The sequence below is a fragment of the Netta rufina genome (genome assembly GCF_964035555.1).
Source record: "Netta rufina genome assembly, chromosome: 1".
Taxonomy (NCBI): Eukaryota; Metazoa; Chordata; class Aves; order Anseriformes; family Anatidae; genus Netta; species Netta rufina.
In genome coordinates this window covers 76,498,207-76,521,272 of record NC_140123.1, presented here as the reverse complement: position 1 = coordinate 76,521,272, position 23,066 = coordinate 76,498,207, and the positions used below count along the sequence as shown (strand labels likewise).

At 42.4% G+C, this 23,066-nt stretch overlaps 1 protein-coding gene across 2 annotated transcripts in view; it reads right to left on the bottom strand.

Moving 5' to 3' along the window:
- Nucleotides 1–23,066, bottom strand: part of SHROOM2 (shroom family member 2) — a gene marked incomplete at its 5' end in the record, with an annotated part of 122,603 nt that overhangs the window by 44,227 nt on the left and 55,310 nt on the right. For both annotated transcript variants that reach the window (XM_084305560.1, XM_084305561.1), the window contains one exon: nucleotides 950–1,081. In XM_084305560.1, the coding sequence (XP_084161686.1) occupies nucleotides 950–1,081 (132 nt within the window). The remainder of the gene's footprint in view (nucleotides 1–949; nucleotides 1,082–23,066) is intronic.

The window sequence follows — 23,066 nt, the reverse complement described above, 5'->3', positions numbered from 1 at the left end:
ATGAATGTTTTTCTGTTGTTTTAACGAGCACGATAAATTAACATCAAGAAGCAAAGACGAAGAATGTACAGTCAGGAAGCAGAGAAAGAACAAGGTTACTTTCCAAATGGAGAAGGTGTATAAGAATGGTTTTCTTTAATGCCCAGAATTACTATGGCCCAATGTGAATTGTTTGGAGAAGAAAAACCAAACAAACAATCAAACAAACAAACAAAAACAAATGGACTAAAATCCTTGTGAAAATGCTGAAGAATGTCACCTAAAAGCAGGAACCAAACAAGAACTTGTAACCAGATGCAAACAGGCAATATTTAAAATTTCACAACTAAAACTACACAAGTGCCAGCCTTTCTTTCACAGCACTGAATGAGACCTGACAAATATTAAAGTGCTTTAAACAAACATTGAAAATTGTTGGTCTTATTACCTCTTTACACAAGCAAGAACACAGGGAAGATCATATTACAAAAAGACAGTTTAATTTATAAGACCAGTACCACCTTAAAGTCCAACAGGAAAATACTCTGTACCCTCCCTTTTGGAAAGGCTTTCCAGTAGTCTGTAACAATATTCTTCTATTTCTTCTCCCTCTTCTATGTCACTTTAAGAAGGTTAATTTTGATGGTTTCTTTTCACTTAGCAAGGTTTAAGATTTTACCAGTGGACACTGAAAGGAAATGCAGAGCAAGAAACACAACTTTCTGACTGCCTTTAAAACCAGTTTCTTACCTTTCAGTCACACGCACTTATCACATACTGTTTCTGAAATCCACTCCTCCACGTGTAAAGCTTCCAATGCTCCTCCTTCAAGCATTGGAAGGACAGGCAACAATAAAGAATACAAAAATACAACGCTTCTGCATTTGGGATTTAAGAAGCACTCTACAGGACCACATTAACATTGTCTTTCCGTCAGCCCTTAATGCACGTAGCTTCAGCAGAGACTCACCTTGCATGATACCGTGAGTGCCAGGAAGTGCAGGCATTGGACGAAGGAAGGTGTGACGTGGCTGTCTCAGGTTGACTTTCTGTAAACTTGGTCGCATGCCAGGAGTGAGGCCTGCAGGCTAGGTCATTTCTTCTGAAAAGAGAGAGAACGAGTGTACTAGGTTAATGCAAACAGTTCGGCAAGGTGAGAGGCAGCAAAAAAATCTGTCAGGGCAGTTGTCATACAGATAGCACAGAGACACGGTAACTTCAAATGACAGAAGACTAGATGGTACTCTACATGCATGCCAGTTTTGAAAAGCTACCAGCATTCCTTAAAAACACTTGAGAGACCAACTCTTTAAATGTTTGAGGTTTGTTTTTCTGCTTTTGTTTTAAAGAATATACCTCAAAAGTGGTTCAGCACTTTATCTAAAACCCAAAATATCTACCTGGATATCACCTCCAAATATATATGCTCATGTGACTGAAGAGATCCTATCTAAAAAGAACAACAAGCTCTCAGAGTGTATCTTACAAAGCTTTTTGCAAAGCTGTTATAAACCCCTCTGTCCCATTCCCCCTGCTTAGGAACTAATAACACGAGCTTTCGCTTCCTCCTCCAAGGACTTTGTAATGCCTCTCAGCACACATGAAAGGAATGCATTCTTCTTCCCTAGTGTTAGATAAACCTTCTGAATGGGATTCATCTATTTCTGTTTCAGAAAACACATGCCTAGCATGGTTTTTTGGCTAGACTCTCTCAATAGCCCTGGGAATGAAGCAGGAACTCCCTGAAGGTAATCCGTCCTGCCCTTCTCTTTGGTTCATCCTGGGAAATTAGGAAGGTAAAATTTAGATCAGATTTAAAATTTAGATCAGGTGAGACAAATCCCATCCTTGAAGTCACAGACTAAACCAAAGGCTTGCAGGACATTGGCTCTTGAAGTTTTTAAAACGTACTTACGTATTTATCTTTTTTTTTTTTTCAGCAAGTGATTTGTCTAAGTTACACAATCATTCCCAAAACAAAGAAAGCGTTCCCTAATCTCAATTTATATTTTAAGGCAGTTCTACCTATTTATTTTTTATTTTTTACTAATCTCCCTTTTAAATTTGGGTTATCAGACTGCCACTGGATTTAGAAAACAAAACCAAAGCTCATTATAAACTCAGTATCTTCAAAACAGATCCAATCTGACTACACAGCTTTTTGAAGTACATTCAAGAACATCTGATGAATTCAGTGATAAATTGCCTTTCTAAACTCTGCATGCAGGATTATAAAAGGAGAATATAATAATTCTACGGGGAAGCTGTAATTTCACTAGGAAGCGTTGCATCATTACTGTCACTAAAAAAAGAAGTAATTGTTTCCATCAACAAAAGCCTACTCTTTCTCGCATGACAAAAGAGAAAACGGTTGAGCAGAGAGTCACTGTGCTCTTCCTTGGCAGGATATGAAATTAGAAGAGTAAGTGGAGAAGCCAAAATATACTCGGTGAAAACAAGTGGAGGAGATTCTGCTCAGCCACGTGATGCTCGGCTCCAGACAGTCCTCGCGTACTCCAGGGCCCGCAGACCCACATTCAGGTATGGGACAGAAGCCTTCCTTTACTCAGGTGCACAGAACATTGATGAGTTTCCCACTGCTCCCTTTCATGTTACTGACATCAGCGAGGCAAACCATAATTTAGGCAAATTCAGTATACCTTTTAGGCACTGATTCAGCGAAGAAGGTTTGTTAAGAGACAATTACTTTGGTGTGACGCACCACAAAGGAAACACAAGACTAGTGAACTAGAGGAATACAAGCAACGTTTGGAGGATGAGGAGATGAAGGTTAGGGAAAGGGAAGGGGTCTTCTGCAGTAGTTTGCTACGGGGTTGGCAGATGGTAGGAGGGATTTGGTCAGTGGGAAGGGGCAGAAGGGATGCGCTTGTGAAGTCAGTACTGTACCTCATGGAACTTCTCAAGATCTTCATAAGATAGTTTCTCGCCACATGAACATCATTTTCAGATGGCATTTTCTGTGCTACAATATCCACCACCACTTTCATCTTCCTGAGGAGCCAAGCAAGGGGAGGAACAGACTGGACTGAGCTGTGACATGAGGCAAATCAACTGCACTGAACTTACAAGTTCTGCTTTATTTTTTTGTATTTGTGGACACATTGAAATATTTGAGTTTTTTTTTTTTTTTTTTAAACACATAATAAAATAGCCTGACCAGTCTAAAAATACTGGTGGGGTACGTGGAAGGTAGAACCAGGTAGGCTCCTGCTTTTGTTGCAGTCTGCACCTTGACTAAGAATTAATTGACTACGCTCAGTCAACACTGCTTTTAGCTCAATTCTCACCATCTCATTCCATTTACTATTTCCTGCACTTCAAGAAACAGTTTTTCTAACAATAAACCTTGGAAACGGTTTTGGAAATTGGAATTGGAAAAACAAGAGAATGAAAGACTGAAAAGCAGAATATTTTGCAGAGAACTGAAGATGCTGGAAACACAACATTCATATTCTAATGTAAAACCTCTGTATTAATTCTGAGTGACAGAATGAGATCATCCAAACCTACAACCCAGAAAATCTGTGCCATTAATGGAAGCACTAATAAAAGCATTTCACTGGAAGTGTCTTTCTACCAGTGCTTTTACAAAAGCTGCTGGAAGGAAAATGCAGATAAGCTTTGAAGATCTGATACAAAAGGAAAAACAATTTCCCTTTGCTTTGAGCAAGCTGTTAGAGTGGTATCAATGACACGTGTGCGCAAATAGTTTAGCAATAAAGCAACCTTTCCCATAGAGTTTTTCAGAATAAATCTCCCTTTTTACAATTACTGCTTGGAAGTCTTTAAGAAAGACAGTCTGAATTTCACAGGCTAGAAAGGTTAGAAATACTGCTATAGATTGCAGCAGCAATACCGATGAGATTGATTGGATATGAGAGAAAAAAAAACAGAAAATAAGCTCTTTTGACCAAGAAAGAAAAAAATAAATTAAACTGGGCAAGTCTGGGAACAATAACAGAGGTCAGAAAAATATTTGATCAAGCCAAGATGAAAAATTCAGATTTTTTTTCAGATCATTTGAAAATGCACACAAATGTATTCTTTTTTTTTTTTCTTTTCAGAATCAGCAAGTCTGCTCACATTTGAGGTGCCTGCATCAGAACTGAACTGAAATTTAAAAATGAAAATCAGGCAGAAAATCAAATAAAGTAAGTGAAGGACCTCAGCATACAACAACATCAATGAATAAGAGGTGTTTCCTCGGAAAAAAACTTACAGTAGGTAACGTTCAGATAAAGGCCAGCAGATACAACAGCAGATGTATTTGTCCCCCAAGCCAGAATTTTCTGTTTTATTCTCACCAACCAAACAGCTTCATGCACCCTTATTGTACAAATTTTTGCATGCAGAGTCCCAGAGCTAAAGAAAGAAATGCAGTTCTAGAAAACTACATCCCAGTGAAAAGCAGTCCCCAGGATTTATTTCCCTGTTAATGTTTCATTCCAGCCTTCTGCTGAATCAACAAAGATGGCAATGCCTGGCTGCTGGCTCACATGCAAGTGCAAGGCTGCAAATCTTGAGGTTTAAGTAGCAGCAGCTACACATAAAAGAGGTCGAGCGGTATTTCTGAAACACCAAACCGGGCTTTCATTCCCCATGTCTCAATCACCTAGCTACTGGCGCCTTCTCTTTAGCTCAAAGAAGTGTTTTTAATATTAGCAGTGCTTACACACTCACAGAAAACATATTCTGGCCTATCTTAAGACAAAGCTAACTCCTACAGGACAATTCCTACAGAGATTTTTTTTCATCTGAAACTTTGCGAAGGACTCTCCGCAAAAAAAAAAAAAAAAAAAAAAAAAGAGTTATGAATCATAATGGTGAGGCGTTTCAGCTAAGACCACCCAACTATTTGCTGTCCTGAAGGGTATCTTCTATTATTTCACATCATTATTTTGACTGGAATTTACCACTCTGTAGGACTACTTCTCATGTGAAATGTAAATGATGTTTTTGAGATGGGTAAGCATGGCTTGAGTGATAAACAGAAACCTGGTCCCATTTCTGCAAGAGCCAGCCACCACCGCTTCCAGGATGCTGTTTGTCCAAACAGAAAGCATTGCAACCCTGTTGCAAGGAGGTTTTTAAAACTCCACATCAACACAAAGCAGTCTGCCTGTCAGCTTTTTTACAGCTTCAAAGGAAATTGGACAAAAATGCAACGAGCAAGCAAAGCTTGTGAGTCCCTTTCTCATGTTACTGCAGCCAGCAGGCTCGCAGAGTTCCCAGGAGAATTTCTCCCTCTGCCTCCCCCTCAGAGAGCGCCCGGGAAATGAAGCCTGCCTCATCACAGGGAGCAAACCAGGCCCTCCAAATGCAGGAATCTGGCTATGAGTCCTCTGAAACCAAACACAACTCCATTTTAGCTCTCTTGTTGACTTTAAAAAAAAAAAAAAAAAAATATATATATATATATATATATATTATTCCTAGTTTTATTTCTTAGGACATGAAAATTGCACATTGGTTTTCTGCAACCCTGGAACAAGTTACCTGATCGTATGTTTCTGGATTGTGCAGCTCTCAGACTGCAGAATTCAATGCCCTGCTTCAAATCAGTAATAATCACTTATAATTCAGATTCACTGTGTCCAGTTGAACCCAAAATAGGGATGACAGTACTTCCGAATGCAATGCTTTATACTGCTCATCTCTATCAGCTTCACCAGGAAACAAAACCTGCCTTTACACGAATCTGTATATATATATATATATATTACATATATATACATGTATGTATATATATTAAAATTTTAATTTAAGAGGAAGGGCCAGTCAGTGGCTTCAGTCAGAACTGAACGGCAGCTGGCAAGAACTCCTGGATACTGTCAGGAGTAATTTCCTCAGTTAAAACTGAGGTAGTGATTATGTTGAAGACTCTTTAAACAAATCGTATTCAGATCTCAGCCACTTTACTCTAGTTTCTACAGAACATTTGAAGTCCCAGAGCTGCAGACCACTGGTGGAGCCCATGTGCCGTGAAGGTGCAACTTCCCTCCAAGTCCCAGAACCTGGGAACCAGCAAATTTAGTGAAATTGAACTGCTGCTATCAAAATAAAATTCTTCTCCCTCCGCTCACTAAGATGCATCTCAGACTTTTCAGGAAGCTCTCCAGTGCTTTACTGCAATGTAGAGTTGGGTTATTTCAAACAGCTGTAGCAGGAGGTACAACCTACTTATAGTTGGTTACCTTAAGCTTCGTCTATGGCCAAAAATTTGTCCTGGTATCAGAGCGAGGTAGATGGCTACAAGAACGCAGCAGCCCAGTCTTGTTGTACACCAAGGGTACAACAAAAAACCCTCAGATGTCCTCAGGACTGCCAGTCCCATGTCAGCCAGCCAAGGCACTCTACGGTAAGCTCTCTTTGGGATCTCCTCAGCCAGCTCCTCATCCACTGTTTTTTCTTCCATGTGGAGGCCATGGCAAGAATTTGCAGTGGCAGCACAAGTGCCCTTGCTTGTTCCCTTGTAAATCCCAAATGACTTCGTAGTTTACCTCCAGTCCTTTAAACAAGCATGATTATACTGGGCCAGACACACTAACTCTTGTTACCATTTTTTATAAATCCATATGTCCTGTGGGAGAAAAAAGAAAAGATCCTCCCAAACTGTGTTTCTTCTTTTCTTTCTTTCTTTCTTTTTTTTTTTTTTTTTTTTTTTTTTTTTTTTTTGTTTTCAGCTCACAAATCTCATGCTTCATGGATTGAAAGACACTAGCAGAGCAATTTATGAAGCAATTAAATGAGTATGTAAGAAAACACTGTAAGCAAACTACCAAAGCACTTCATTATTAAAAAAACCACTATTCAGGTCTTTTAGTCTTCTGAACCCTTGGAGGAAAAAAAGGATGCTGGAAACTACCATAAAGATGCAGTTATTCACAAGGACCTCAAAGAGTGAGAAGAAATAGCAGTGTCACCCTATTGCCTTCCAAAAACAGTCCAAGGTAATTTTAACTGCAGATCATGAAAACCTCACCCAGCTGCCTAACCTGGCAGCTCACAACTAGAGCAAGACAATTTGGGGGGTTGAAGAGAAAAAAAAAAGGATGAAGTCACCATCTGAACAAATTAGATGTTGTTTGGAATGAGCACTTATTTGGTCAAAATGTCTTCTTTCTTCTCCCCCCACTCCAGCAGACAAACAACATTCCTTTCTGTAGAGTCTTCGAGCTTTTTCATCACCCTCTGCAGACAAAGACATCGGGTATTTTCTCTCTCAGGCAACTGTATTTGTAGAATTCAGATTGCTTCATGTTACCTGAGTCACCACTGGCAGAGCTACCTGCCAGGGTAATACCTCAGGTTTGCCAAAAGAAAACAACAAACCTCTGTAAGGAACGTGAACAGCTTCTTAATAATTCAATACATCCACGAATCATCCTAATCTAGGTTCAAATAGTTATCAGTTTCATAAAGAAGCTCTACGATAAAAGCAATACAATCCCTTTCTTCCCCCTTGTCATTTTAAGTGTTTCCCTATATACCTGTCTGTATCTTTGTACATAACAGGAAACTAAACAATGGGAGAATGTGGTTTTAAAAGGCCAAAGCACACCAACCATGAGATTGAGTACCCTTCCTCTACACAGGTTGTCTCTCACTTTATCCCTTCCTCTCTTCCTCTGAAAATGGAGAAAGGAAGGGTGGTGGTGGTGGTGGTGGTGTGTAAGAAGAAAAAAAGTAAGAAAAACATAGGAGGGTCCTGGAAATTTTTCATTCAACAATCCCATATTAAGGGATCCCACACACACCATTAGGGAACTCCCACAATATATTTTGAAGAAAACAAAAACCTCTTTCCCTTCACTGTCTGTCATTCTTACGCAACACAGATGATCCTAAAAGTTTATTCCTAACTTTTTTTTTTCTTCTGTACATACACGTGAAGTCACTTTCTAGGCTTTCCAAAGTTCAAAATATGCCCACAGCTCCTCTTCCAGGCTGAAATACAAAGGCATCACCCACCTGTCTTGGTCTTCCCAACGTACCTGACCCACATCCTCTCTCTGCTTGCTTGCTAAAGTCTGAATCACTTTGCTCTTCTTTTTGTAAGGCTGCCTTTCACTCGGATTCAGTCTTGGATGCCCTAACTTCCTGCTGTCCTGAGCCTAGGCAGCAGCAATTCAAATGCTTTTTTTTCCCCACTACAGCCTATGCCAGTGTTCATACCACCCATCCAGGAGGGCCTTAAATGTCCTTTCAAAGAGGGACAGTAAATTTCGGCTTTGTTTGGGTGAGACATACCAGTGACTTCATAAATCCCTCTCAAGAGCAAAATGGTGGACAGATAAGGACTTGACATTTTTAAGTTTACTGGGTGGAGGCTTCAAAACCTCACTTTTACAGAGATTAAACTGAAATGGTGCAAAATGCCTGTTCATGGTGAGAAGTAAACCCAAAATTCTAATGGAAAAGAGCAACTTGCTAAGTATTTTAAGGCAACACGTTTTAGATCTAACAGCTATCTAGTGAGCTTTATAAAAGCAACACACCTCTGTCCTTTCTTTGATGTGTACGCCCTGAATACAGAGCAAATCTGAATGGAACTTTATTTAGGATGAAAAATTGTTGACGGCTGTAATATTAGGTGTCTGATGAAGATTAAATGCAAATGCTTTCACATCATAACTGATCAAGTGCTGCTTATATGAGATTTAAAAAGCTACCCTAGCCTGCCAGTAAAATAACATTAAAAAAGTGAATTTATAAGATCAAGTTCTCGATATTAAAAAAAAACAACTGTCAGCAGCAATTTTAATGTCAGGTTGTCAGGTATGGACTGGAAGGGCTAATATGTATGAAGTCAAATTACCCAAAGCCACACCAGGGTTTTTATTTCAAGACTCCACTTTTCTCCACGAGCAGCAGCACACAGCCCATCTGTCTGTTAGAGCAACCCCTCCTGCCACATTAGCATCTTTTCTTTTGGGAAAATCCACTCTGACATACTTCATTGGAATGGGATGAACCAGCGACGAAAACTAATCAGCCTGGTTTATGAGAAAACCCTTCTCTGACCGCAGGCAGCTGAGCCCCGCTGCCCACATCCCCCTGCCTTGTGACAGCTCAGTAGCCACGGGCGAAAAAGCCCAGACAGACATCCAGGGCTGTGCAGGAAACAGGCAGGCACAAACTGCAGTAGGTGATCGGCTGAGACAGCACGCAGCTGGGAATCTCAAGCGCTGCAGAAATCCACGCACAGCAGTTAAAAATAAAGAATAAAATTTTCACGCAAAGAAGAAAAGTCATTAGCAGCCTTGTCATCCTAGGACAGGTCCACTACTTACCTAGCATACCTGACACTTCTCAAAATTTAAGTGATTTTGACGAGTGCAAAAATATAAAAGTTGGGCTCCTAGTCAACTTCGTGAATTCCTCTAACTTTCCCCGTAGTAAGGTATCATCCTTTCTGGTTAAAATCTATTGATAACACACTATATTTGAAGAAAATTGTGTCTTAACTAAGCAAAGCTGTTATCAAGTGACTAATCGTGGAGTTATGAGCAAGCCCTGTTTAACAGCAGTCTCCCCAAGTACCACAAGTGTACGCTTTTGCTTTAAAAACAGGAAAATAAAAGAAATCTTCACGGGCACGAACTGTATTTACAAATTTGGAAAATCTTACTTTCCAAAAAAATGAGGAAGCTGGGAGGAAAGGGAAAGGAAGAAAATATTATCTTCTCCCTGGTTCCTCCTCCTCCCTCCTGTTCTGCTTCCCACTGTCTCTGGGGGTCCCACCTGCTCTCCAGCTCACTATCCCTTGTTCATAAAGCCTTGGAAGGCAACAAATTTTACAGGACAAGGGGATGACGTGTAAACCCATTTTTTCTGTTTCTACAATGCCTCTGTGAGTGGAGAAGGTGGGTTAACCTCTTTAACATCATAAAGTAATATACAGCATCGGCCACCTGAAGGGAAGGTGCGAGAACAGATTTATTCCTAGTCACCAGCACCCAGCAACTTACTCTGTCATTCATAAATGTACAAGTAACCACAAGAAGAAGCATGTTGTGTTTCGTCAAAATCCACAGGACATTTCACAAGTACGGAAACAAGATCACCAAACAAAATACTCTTCTCAAAAAGAAATCCCCGGTCTCTCTTAGCTCCCTCTGTTCCGGTGTACCCAATGCCTGGCTTACAGCAACACATCCTACACTGGCAGGTAAGCTTCCTCCAGCCTGCAGACCTCAAAATCAGCATCTTGAGCTCTATAAAATCAAGCTGGACTCAAAATACTGTAACTCTAAATTCTGAGGCTTATAAACTAACCTCAGGACACGCTTTCCCTTCAGGTGGGAATTATTTATCCTGCTCTGAAAATGTGGGCTAAGGTAGTGGATGCCAGTAATTCATTTTTAGATGACTTGTCAAATATTTTGACTTCTTGTGCTCCAATCTACTTTCCAGATTCTCCGCTTTGGGGAGCTGGATGAAATACGAGGGCTACACTGACACGTCGAGGATGCAGCACTAGTAAAACCTGGTCACAAACCGTCTTATTCCTCATCTGACACAGCCGCAAACTGGTCACAAGCAGCTTCTGCTTTCTTCAGGGAATGATAACTGATACCCAGCCCCTCTTGCCTGGTCTGAGGCTGTAATATTGAGATCCTCACCATGCTAACAGGGAGATACGCGCCTCCTGACATTGCAAGGCCAACGGTGCCCCGCCAGGGGCAGAGCACAACTGTTTCCCATTTCCTGAACTTCTGCATCAGCACTCTAACTTAATCCTCCCATTAGATCTAAGTTAGAGCAACGGGCAGACTCTGGCTTCTCCACAGCTATTCTGAAACCTTTTCAAGTTCCTCACCACATCTCTTCTCCCAAATACAGCAGAAGAAATTACTTTAGTTCAGTGAGAACTAAGAAAAGGAATACCAAAAGTAATACCAGCCGACAAGACCAGCAAGGGAATATATAGAGAATGACAAACTTGTGCCCCAATTTCGGATTCTCTACCTGAAAGCCTTTTCTAAACCTCTGTTGAAACCACGCTGATTGCAGTGGTATGGAAGTGCAGAGGATAATGCAACCTCAGCTGCATATTATGTGGTGAAATCGTTCACAAAGAGGAATGGCTAAATGAGACTCACTGCAGGAATGGTATTTAATGAAATAAACGTTTAAAACACAGACCTCCATTACCAATGCTATAGTCCTTTAAGCCAGAGAAGTCCCTGGCATAAAAATTAAAAAGTGACTCAACGGGACCACATGAAGTCTTTCTGCTCATCTGTTTAAGAGCTTACACTCGTTAAGTATTCCAATATTGTGTCTCAGTTTATTCTCACAACAGTCAGGCTTCTCAAATAATCTTCCAAATAAATTCTGGCCACGTCACACAGCATCCGAGACCCATTTAATCCAGTTTAGCCACAACTGAGACCAAAGATGAGTGCAATCCTGTAGAAAAAATTACAATATATCCCGTGTTAATAAATAACGGAATAAGCTTTTTATGCAGAAACTGCCCCTCCCTCAAGGCATCTTGGTTTCAGAAGGACAACAGAGGTTTAAAAGGAAAAGCTGCTGCACTTCAGAAGAACAAACAGTAAACGGAGAAGCCAGGTCTGTAGGAGCCCCTTTGGGACTCCATATACAAGTACACGTAAAAATGTACAGTGCTCCCACTGAGCGGGGTACTTGGAGATAGCTATGCAACTGCAGATCACTATGCAATATATGGCACTGCTTTTAAAAACGGATTTTTACTGTCATAATAACTATTTTGAGATTAAAACAGACATTAGGCCTAAGTCTTGGCACATGACAGAGCTCATAATTTGGGCATGCAGTCTCAGCTGCCCTAACACGTTGGAAACCTGAGGCATAAGGTGGTTATCGTTGCACAATCGCCTTCTGAGGCAATCTCTCCCTCCTTACCTCCCAGGGGTAGCTCGGATTTCAGGTGGAGAAGCTAATTGCTCAGTTCCAAGTTATGTCCCCTTTTTGTCTCCAACGGGTGGCTGCAGCTGTAACAGTATTATAATGAGAGGCAGTCCAATTTGAAACATTTATTGCATCCATCTATGATTTCTCCGCTGGCCGAGGACAGCTATTTTCCTGCAACCTCTTGGGCCATTAGCTCCCCTTGCCTATGGGCACGTTAATCTGGACCCAATTTCTTCACCATTTTGTGTACAGACTCTGAACTAGTGCAGAGGGGATCTGCACAAGCAGGCCTGACCCTGTCGCTGGTGACAAGCAGAGGTCCCTGCCTTACCCTGCCACAAGACAGTGCGGGTACGGGCACAGCAGTCAGACACGACGAAGATCCAGCTGGTGGCCACAGAAGCAAGAACAGGTAAGAATGATTTTCTTTTCCCCCCCACATTGTCTCCTTTGTGGATGAGTTTCTGAGTCATCCAGGGACAGGGATGCTCTTCTTCAGGTAGCTGTGCTTGAAGAAGATGGGTGCCTTTGCTCTTCCACACACAGCGCTGTACTTACAGGATTTGGACTTGTCCCTGTGTCCACCCAAACGAAACCTTCCTCCCTCTGTCACACACACACACACAGAGGGATGTCTGAGCCCTGAAAACAGAGGGCTTCATTCCTCCACTCCTCTTGCTGCCATTCCAGAGATGCAGACACAAACGTGAACCCTGCCAAAGCGTCACCCCTGGCAGCCACCTCGCCACCCACTGCCGCGGGAAAGCAGTGGTGGGAGCAGACAAGGTGCCAGCCCGAGCTCCTGGCCCAGGTGAGGAACCACTGTGAGTCCAACCGCAGAACAAACACACTCTGGTCATAAGTAAACTTATGCCAACCAAAAAAAAATAAAATATTCTACTTAATATTAACAGCAGCAATGGTGTTTCCCTTGATTTGGATGCCTGAGGAACACATACAGGTCTTATTCCGAGCAGATGTATGACAACATTAAAACTTTTAAAGCCCCTGAGAGCTGGATGTTTAAAAGTCAGCAGACAACTCAGATTTCTGGGATTCCCAGGGTAGTGCTGGTATCGTTCAAAGGATGATGTTCTTGCAGGCTTTGAGGCTTATTTTGCAGAAACCGAACATGCCAAGATATGCACCCAATTTGGCATCATTAGACTTGAAAGCTGGGTTCAGTGACTTCACAGAAAAATAAAAGCTGTTTTCCAAGCAAGATTGAAAACAGAATCACTTCACAGCAGTAACAATGCAAATTTTAAATATTTTATTCCTCTCCACCCTACCTCACACTCCCCTTCAGATCTCAATCTTTAGTCACCCTAATTACCACTAAGAATAAATTTTACAAGAGAGTCAATCTGGTAAAAATAAAACTTTAAAAAAAAAAACGTGGTTGAAACATCTGTTTGGGTACAAAGAAATCAAATTAGAAACCACACTGATGATTTTGCAAAGCCAGATCAGTTACAATAGATGTAAAAAAGCTGTAACTAATATTCATAATTACTCCTACTGATAAAACCTGTGTTAAAAAGCAGGGATGAGGATTACCAGCATCCCTCTACAATGACTGAGTGGTTTAATAACTGAATTCATTTGTACACTCCTCCTGCATAAACAAAGGTATGGATCCTGATGTAGGGTATCTATGGAAAGCCTCACAATAACTAGCACTGGTGTATCTATGATTGCAAGCTGCGACGACATCCCTGTCTTTAAGTCTGGAGCTCTGAATACGGTTCCTTCTATCAGTGAGTTCTCAGCTGTTTGGTTGTTGGTACCAGACTCTGTCTCCTGCTGGAAAACAAAACTGGGTTGTAATACTGGTGTCAGGGTGGTATAAACTTCCCTCAGGGAGCTTTAAACAGCCTCAAAGGAAAAGAAAAGATGTCTTTAATATATAAAAACAGCATTCTCTGAAGAAGGAGATGCACTGGATACCACATATGTGCTCCAAGTGACTAATGAAACTCCAATATTTTATAGCTTCACTTCAAGTTCAGTGAGGTCAGAAAAAACATGTTGTGTGTTTTCACGTGCCACTCTCTACCACACATTACTATGTATTATTATAAAACAATAGTAGGTCAACAGGCGTTGACCGTAACTCTCCTGGGAGCCTTCCCCACAAGCACAACGGGCAGCTTCTGTCTGAGCAGCTCACACCGGAGGGCAGCTCCATTAGCCTCAGGAGATTAACGATCTCCCTAATGGAGCTGTCTGGCCACCGCTAAGCAGATAGAGACACAAACACACCCTGAGCCCTTGCTCTGGCACCCCACCTTCACAGCATATGTTCTTGAAGAGCAGGAAGCAGCGACTGTACGAGCAGGGAGAAAAAAATCGCCCTCTGCCAAACCTGTTATTTAACAGCCCCCCTTTCACAGAACTGTATCAAAATTTTTCTTTTTCCAGTTTTGCTCACTACTCCATACACCTCTCCCTCCCATAAAGAAATCCCACAACCCTTTCTCTAGATGTATGGGCAGGAAACAAAAGCAGTTTTGGTCTCATACCGTGTGCCCGCATTCTTGTTTCCTCCTTCAGTACAAATCCCGCGCATCCCCGTGTGACCTCGCAACTTGAGCTGCGCGTGTTGGCCCAACAGCTCACAGCCAGGGAAACTTTTTTCCACTGGATTTCCTTTTCACACCAATAAACGCTGAAGAGTGAAAAACTCTCCAGCCTTAACACTCCAGGTTTCTCCAGCAGACTAACCCTGCTTCTCCACTTGTCCTGACGATAAGCACCTGCAGGCCGGGACGAGGGGAGCGGTCCGAGAAGAGGAGCTGCAGACCTCTTGGAAAGCAGTGCCTGTGAACCAGCCTCGCCGTATGGCCTCGCTGGGCAATGAGGGCTTCTGCTCAGCGACACGGAGCGCAGTGAGGCCAGGTCTGTGCCAGAAACAGGAGGCAAACGGGCACAGAGACAACAAAATGCTCCTCGCACGGTCATCTCCCCTCGACTCCACTTCAGCAATCCTATTACGAAATTTTAATCAGACACCATCAAGACAACGCTGCACAGCTTTTCATTTTTCCACGGAGCAAATAAGACAGGAAAAAGCCAACCGAGGCGCGCCCCGAGCACTTGCATTCCCTGGGCACAACCACCAGCACCACGGGTGTGGAGCTCTGCAGCTGACGGGGTGCCCATGCCCCATCCCCAGCACTGCCGCAGGTACCTACCCTTCTCCCCGGTCCCTTGCTGGGGCCCAGGCCCTGCTCCCGGCCCTGTGGGGCTGCCCCAAGCCTGCAGAGCACACGTGGGGTGCCCCCGCACCCAGCGAAAGCGGTGCAGAGCCAGCACCCTGCCGGCCTCCAGGCAAAGACTGTCCTCCTCCTCCTCCTCCTGCTCCTCCCGTGCTAATCCATGCTGGCTTAGGGGATATAATTAGATTGACGAGGGAGCCTCGTTACTGCTCCATGCCGAGGGCCCGCAGCAGTTTGGGCTGGGCACGCCGGTGGCTCCGGGCCTGGCACATGCTGCCCAGGGGAGGAGAGGGGAGGAAGGCCTGGAGAACTGAACCAGGGCTCTCGTGGGGGAGCAGGAGGGGGCCAGATCTGATTTGCAGCAGTGTTTGAAATGGCACGTGGAAAACATGCTGAGATTAGACTCTTGAAACTTATTTCTGACAGCCATTTGCTTTGCTTTGGCAGTCTTTGGGGCAGATGCGCAGGTTAGCAGTCTCGTCTGGGACGCTACGTGGTAAAGAAGTCAGTGTCACCAGGGGGATTACAAATCTGCTCGAGCAGCAAAGCTAAAAGAAATCTCCAGAGCACCTGGGCCTCTTAAGATCCGATGGGTTTTTAACAGCATCTGAGAGTCACAGATATTTCCCCTATACAATTTGCTTTACACCAAAACCAGCCAGCCGGCCTCTCGGAGAGCAGCACTTCTCCAAAGCAGAGGTAGCCTGTGATATCCCCAGAAATGAATAACTCAGAAAGGCACTGGAAATCAGCTCTGCCTAGGGCAAAAAGTCGCAGCTACATCCTGCAATTCCACAAGGAGACTCACGAATTTCTGGGGAACTCTTCCAAAGGACAGTTTACTGCAGTATCTTTTAAAACAATAAACTTTATTCCATACTCACACCAGCACCCCCCTGCAGCTTATATATGTACATATAAGCTTCTTACGGTTGCTGGCTACCATCACAGCTGAGGGTGTAGAAGATGCAGTAACAGGCTGCATACACCTTAGTCAGGGGAAGATGAAAAAATACCTATTTCTACTGTACCCTTAGGGATCATTCCAGGAGAAAGAGAAGGAGAAATATTCTTCTTAGATACCAGAGAATGTGCTCAGAGCGGGTTACCCTGAGGTTCATTTACCCATCACACAAAACACACAATAAATATGCATTTGCATTGGTTTTGTGCTGTGACACAGCAGAGTGACTGCCACAAGAAACTTGCTTCACCGCAGCATTTTTACCAGTGGGCTGGCCCACATCCTGAGTACAAAAAATGAAAACTGTTTTCCACAGGTCACAGGAGGATGCGCTTACAAGGAAATGCTGGAAGTCCCATGGATTACCATAAATCCTTAAATTCAGGAAGGAGGAGGAGGTGGGGGAAGAGGACAAGACGTGGTCTTATTTTTTGCGTTTCAGTAAGAAATCTAGTTTAGGCAGCAAAGGACAGAGTTACGCAATTACAAAGTCGTCCTGCAGCACCACCGTGTGAACTTGCTGGAGAGCTAGATGACGTGTGGCTAAAACCTTCCCAGCCACACTGCAATAACCTATCCAGAAACAACGGCACATTGCATAAAGGTGAGAGGGCATTACATCCTCACAAATGGTTAACCTTCTCTGTAATTAGTTGGTTTTCCAAGTAACCTGAATGAAGGCAACTTAGCATGACCCCTTGCTTACCAGCATTAACAACTGTGCACAGCCACTGAGTCCACAGACAGGCTTTCATTTGATGGGTCACTTTTCCAACATCGTTACTAAAAGTCTAAAAAAATACTATTATCATGTGAATGAGGATGCACAGTCCAGGTGACAAATAGTGTTCTATACTTGGTGGCTACTCGGTAAAAGAGAGATGTAAAATCAAATGGAGAAGAGGCCTTTGTTTCCTGATTTCCAGCAACAGGTCCATTTTCACTCTACATAACAGAATAACAAATCACGCATGTGAGTACTACTGAATGCACTATCTGAAGAGTTACCAGTATTAGAATTACATTGGTACAGTGGGAAAAAGAGGGAAAAACAAGCAAAATAGCAAGCATCTCCTTAATTTTAAAGAAACAAAAACCTGAGCCTAAAATCATTGTTGGATAATCTGGAAAACAGTTGTAAATATACAGTCAGATAATCACTATGGAAGTGTTTTTAAGAGGAGCTGAAACTTTAAAAGTATCTCTGAAAAGACTGGGATTGTTATTCTACATGTTTTACAAATGGGATCCAAACACCAGATAAGTTGGGTGTCTAGGCAAATGCATGTAGAAAGATTTCAGCATCCTGAAGAACAGAGGCTTTTCAGTCAAGTATTTAGCAAGGAAAAATCCCTCTCACTCAAGGCCCTCCCTCCAGCATGAACCTGCCTCTCTCTGAGAGAGGACAACTAAGTAAATACTCTGGGATTTTTTATTTATTTATTTATTTATTTTTAATTGCTGCTGCACTGCACTGTAGAAGGAAAAGTTATGACACTGGATTTGTAATCATGATAGTATGGAGTCTACACGGTAAGAAACTGACTTTCATTGAAAGCTACTCTTTTCTTAAAATAGGAAACTGGAGTTTCCTAGTTCGAGAAAAATCTCTGCATGCCACAATCTGAGCTTCCAGAAAGCTTGAACTCCTTACTGAGAATAAAGAGCCTTTTAACTCGAAATCAGAACTGGCCAAGAGTTATCTCCCGATTCTCCTCTGTCACACCTAAAATTAGAAAATTGTGATTCAGCATTAAAACCCCTTCACCGGTAACACACTTCTCAGTTTCACTCGAAGAGGTTTCTCAAATCCATTTTTTGCTTGCTTTAACAATCAAAGTTATGGGAAGTGACCTGTTCATGACTGAGAGCAGAGGCACAGACCAAGCAGCACCTGCTTTCCAGTGTGCTGCTCACGGTGGCAATCCCATCCTCTCCATCACCTGACTCAAGCTGGTGACGTGAGCTTCACTCCTCACCAAGCCTCCTGGTCAGCCTTCCTCCTCAGGGATACGGCTGGTCACCAAACACATGAAGATGTAAAACAGCTAAAAAACTGAATGCACAATACATACGCCCCCTTCGAGATCTTGAGGGAAACACATTTTGGACAGCTTTCTCTGGATTGACCTTCCTGTATCGTTAAAATAAAATATTAAAACCAAATATTAATATATTTAATTTAGATACTCTTATCCAAAGGAGACCGAGCATGTCGTAAGGTGAAACCTCATTTACACGTGTATTTTTAACATTCCTCTCAAATTGTTCAATGAAAGCAGCAGCCACAAGAGAGCGCCAACTGCAAAGAATTCAGCCACGGGGAAGCCTACAGCCTTGCAGCTATCGGGGGTAACAGCAATCTGCTGCTGTTGAGGCCAGGCAGCCTTATTTGCACATTTAAAATTAGGCCTCAGACAGTTAATTGCTGTATGCACGATCTTCAGAAGTCGGGAGAGATTCCGGGTGTCTCAGGTGTTGAGCATTGGCTTTGAGACACGTCCGTTCCTCCTTCTCTTCGTTCTCAAAAGGAGATTACTCAGCACTTTGGGGATTTTATGCGCTTTTAAAATGATTCACTCACACTGAGACATCTGAAATTAACAGGATGTTTTCTGATACCACCGCATTTTCTCTCTGAACATTTCTAACTCACTAAAGCTCAGTGCTAAAACATCAAGACTGTGTTTGTGGTTTTGCTGTCTGTTTTTGGTATCTGTGCACTGAGTATCTGAATACTCCATATTCTTGGTTATCTTTCCAAGAAAAGCACCGATAAATTCTAACCACAAAGAAAGAAAAAAAATATATAAAAACCTTATATTTCTGGAAGCGGCAAATGGAACTGCAGCATTTTTTCCATGCAAACCAGGAGTTCCTGCTTTTGCATTTTCAGCTTCCAGTATCTTATCATAAAAGGAAATGACTCCTAAAAAGTATCCCTAAAAAACAAACTGACACAAAATTTGAAAACAGAAAAATAAAAATATGATGGCGTGCTTAGGTTATTGGACTTCTGAGGTAAGGCTGGGGGATGTAAAAGATAGTAAAGAAGTAATTAAGAACAGTCTATTACTATTGAGATGTCTTTAAATGGTAAACTCAACCTGCATTTTGACAGAGAAGTTACTGTGCTGGAAGAAGCATTACCTTGCTGCAGCAGAGTTTTCCTTTCTGCTTTCCTTTCCTGTGACCTGGAAAGTTGCACCCTACATAAAGGCAATCTAAACAGGCCTGTAAAATCCTCTGCTCCAAACTGTGAAAATAAATAAATGTAAATAAATTATCAAGCCTTAGTGCCCTTACAGGCTATGGGAGCTCAGTCAATAATGTGGGCAAATCAGGATTTTACCATCCATGTTCGCTCCAGTCTTCCTCGTACCTCGGCCAACCATACAGGCTTGAGCAGGATGGAACAGCAATTTCATTTATAAATAAGATGCATGCTGCCGACAAGGAGGTGTTAGGTTATATGAGGTATGAAATCATCAGTCTTCCTGCCTGATAAATTCACAACAGACTACCACGATAAAGTTTTCATTTTCTGGAACTGTTTTTCCTAGCTCTGCCTCAGGGAATTGGACAAGTGCAACTGTATGTCAGTGATAAAAGTGTTGATTGTGGGATTTATGTTATATTATATAAATTACATAAATACTTTTCCTCACCCTGAGTTTGTGTATATCCTGCTACCTTTGATGACTAGATAGCATTAAACTGCTGATGTCACTCCATTACCTCAGGTTTTGCCATGATCTATCAGAACTCCTCCAAAAGATAATAAAGCTTTTTTTTTTTTTTTTTTTTTTTTTTTTTTAAAAAAGTCTTTATCATCGGGAAGCATCTGAAATGCTTCACATATTGAAGAATTAGCTCCACATGCTGGTTCCAGCAGGGCTTACTTTCAAATATTTTGGAAATTATCATGCTATGTAAGCACGGGGCTAAGGAAATTGACCTTTAACACGAATACAAAAAAGGCTTCATGCCCCAGTAATGCTGAAGAAAAACGCAGCCTCTGGCAGGGCAAGCAGTAGCAGAAGGAATCAGAATACACTGGGAATTTCAGGATCTCACCATGACTGAGGCCAAAGAGCTGGACCCAGAAGCAGGACGCAGAGCGGCCTTCGGACTCACTCCCCCCCTACCCCTTCACCCCAGACAGCCAGCACGCGGCTGCCTGTGCCAGCCCAGCACGGTGCCTTCAGCAAGAAGGAACTTGCTGCTTTTTCGGAGTACAGGGCCGTCCGTGGAAGCCCTGCTTTGCTTCTGGCCAGCAGCAATGGGTGTGTTTTGCCTCTGAGCTGCTTGCCGCAATGGGCTTACAGTTGGACAGCTATCCCCGACGAGCTGAAGTGCCTCAGGAAGCACGCTCCCAATACCGGCGTTGCTGCACCTGTGCGGTGTGCTCCCACACTGGTTTCAGCTGTGATTTACCTACCCACCTCCAAGGAGACCCAAAAATGGGAGTGGGGAAGGAGAGTTCCTCCAGTCCCAGGGCATTTCAGGAGACAGCCCGGCCTTCATTCCTGGTTGAAGCACTACAGCCACACGATGCAAATCACTGAGCCTCCACAAAGAGCAACGCCACAGGCTGAGATGCTTTGAGTTTTATACGGGAAAGTTATTTTGCTCTGACATGCACTAGACCAGATCAGCTTTTGAAGACAACCCCACCTCCTCCATGGCCTTTGGCTGCCCACCTGCCACCAAGGCTGCTCCGTGAGCCAGACCAACAAACAGATCCCAATTTAAAATGCGACCCAGCATAAATTTCCCCAAATCCTGGCTTTTGACACTCTGTCAGTCCTCTGCACTGGACTAAAAGCATAAGGGCCATATACATGTAACTCAGCAGCGCTGCAGCTGTGTCTCTGTGCCAGACCTTGCTTTGCCAGGTGATCCAGTACTATGCAAATTCAGGAGCAATGGCCATAAAGTAAGGTTTTCTTGTTTAGGAGATAAGATGCAAATTTGTCCAGTAATTCAGTAACTAAAGCTGCAACAGTCCTGCGTTCTTGCCTTTCTTGTAATTATTCATGTTTCCGGAGTTAAGAGTTGAATTCAGAAATTATTTTAAAGCCTTTTGTAATCTTTGCAAATTGGAAGGTGTTACATGTTGTTATGCAACTAAGTAGAGCACAAAATCTCTACACTTAACACAGTAGGCTACTTGGCACGTAAAAATATAAGAAACCATTCCAGTTTGCAATCTAGTCAGTCATTTATTGTCAGAAAGTGAAGTATGTAACCTAAAACTAAAGTAGCACAAGGAGAACTTCAGCATACTGGAACCTGAGTATTACTGCTCTCCTGAAATTGTGCACATGCAGGTCAAAGTTCTTACCTGGGGTTTAACAAAAGAGAAGAAAGGAAAAAAAAAAAAAAAAAAAAGAAGAAAAAAGAAAGTTAAGTTTTAAGTCTTAAGTTTTTAAAACCCCAAACAGTATTTCAAAATGCATACAACATATTTAGAAGCATTCATTGCAAATATAAAGAAGATTCCTGACATAAAACACTATTCATTTGGTCTTTAATGGATGGGGTTACAATTGTGTTACAGTCAGGAGACAGCAGGGATCTACAGTACTTGCTGCTATCCAACACCGATAAATTCTTTGTGTGTGCACGTGAAATTACTATGTGAAATGATAGACTTCAGACCCCCAAATTTTGGAACGTGCACCTGCTTCCACCTCTCATCCAACGGGATACATATTACTGTTTCTACCACGTAAACTGAAATTCACCTGAGGAAAGCAGTGCTAAGAGCAAACCCAGTGTACTGCCTGTTATAAAATTCTGGTTAAATCCTGTAAGCACTTGTACGCTTTTTCATCTCCAGTCATGTGAATGCTCTCGCTTAAGTCAATGAGACTACTCATGCTCAAAATTAACCATTTCAACAAGTGCTTGTAGGACTGAAGGAAGAAAAAAACATTTATGACTCACAGGTTGTTACTGCCTGATGCATATTCCAATCCACAAAAATGTAATGTCCAATTTCGGTAATTGCTTCACAAAACTCAGTATCATTGCCACAAGCAACCTTTGGAAGAAGCATATTCAAACTATACAGGATTCCTTCTACCCACAAAAAAATTTCTATGCCCTTCCTACTTCTTCAAACACCATCCTGATGGAGTTGACTTTGTAAAACATGGTGATGTCTGTCGTTTTTTTGGCTTTCTATTATTCGCGTTTGACAGTGGATTTTTTCAGATTTGTGAAGAATGAGATTATGAAAGTCACCACAACATAAAAACATGTCAGTCACAACATATGTATCAAGAGAGTTCTGACAGCTGTACACGACAAACATTCAGAAACATTGAACGATGATTTGCTCTTTGAAACCAGGGACAACACCTCCAATTCGAGGAACTGAAGCTTATGTTCACTTAAAGCGTCGACTGGTATGTCACTAACAGCACAAAACAAGTCGTGTTGACACAACTGAGAAACTAATAAGCCAAAACAGCTAGAAATGAAAGTGTTTTTTAGATATATGCCCCACCAAAAAGAGGACTTGCATGGGAAACACCCGAATACCTGCATGGTACTGCTAGGCTGGAAGGAAGACAGATTCACACTGCTTCTACATAATTGACTGTGCCAACAGCCTGACGAGCAGGGGAAATGGTTCTCATCAGGGCTCTTTAAATGCATAGTTTTTTGAAAATATGAGTGCATGTACCTCCTTTCCTGGTGTCTTTGGTCAATAGTGCAGGACCAGGCCGTCAGAGGAGCAGTGTGATGGTGGCCAGCCAGCCCCAGGTCTGGCAGAGACATCCCAGGTCTGGTAGGACATCCCATCTGGCACTTACTTCCAACTCGCTAGCCTGCTCAGTGCAGAAGAGTGGGCCTAAAGCAACTCCCTGGCCATTTCTCAGTGCATTTTCTGACACCAGAATTTTGCAGTCCAACCTTTCTGCCAACTACAGCCGCACAGAAAGGTTCCAGCCTTGAACTTTAAA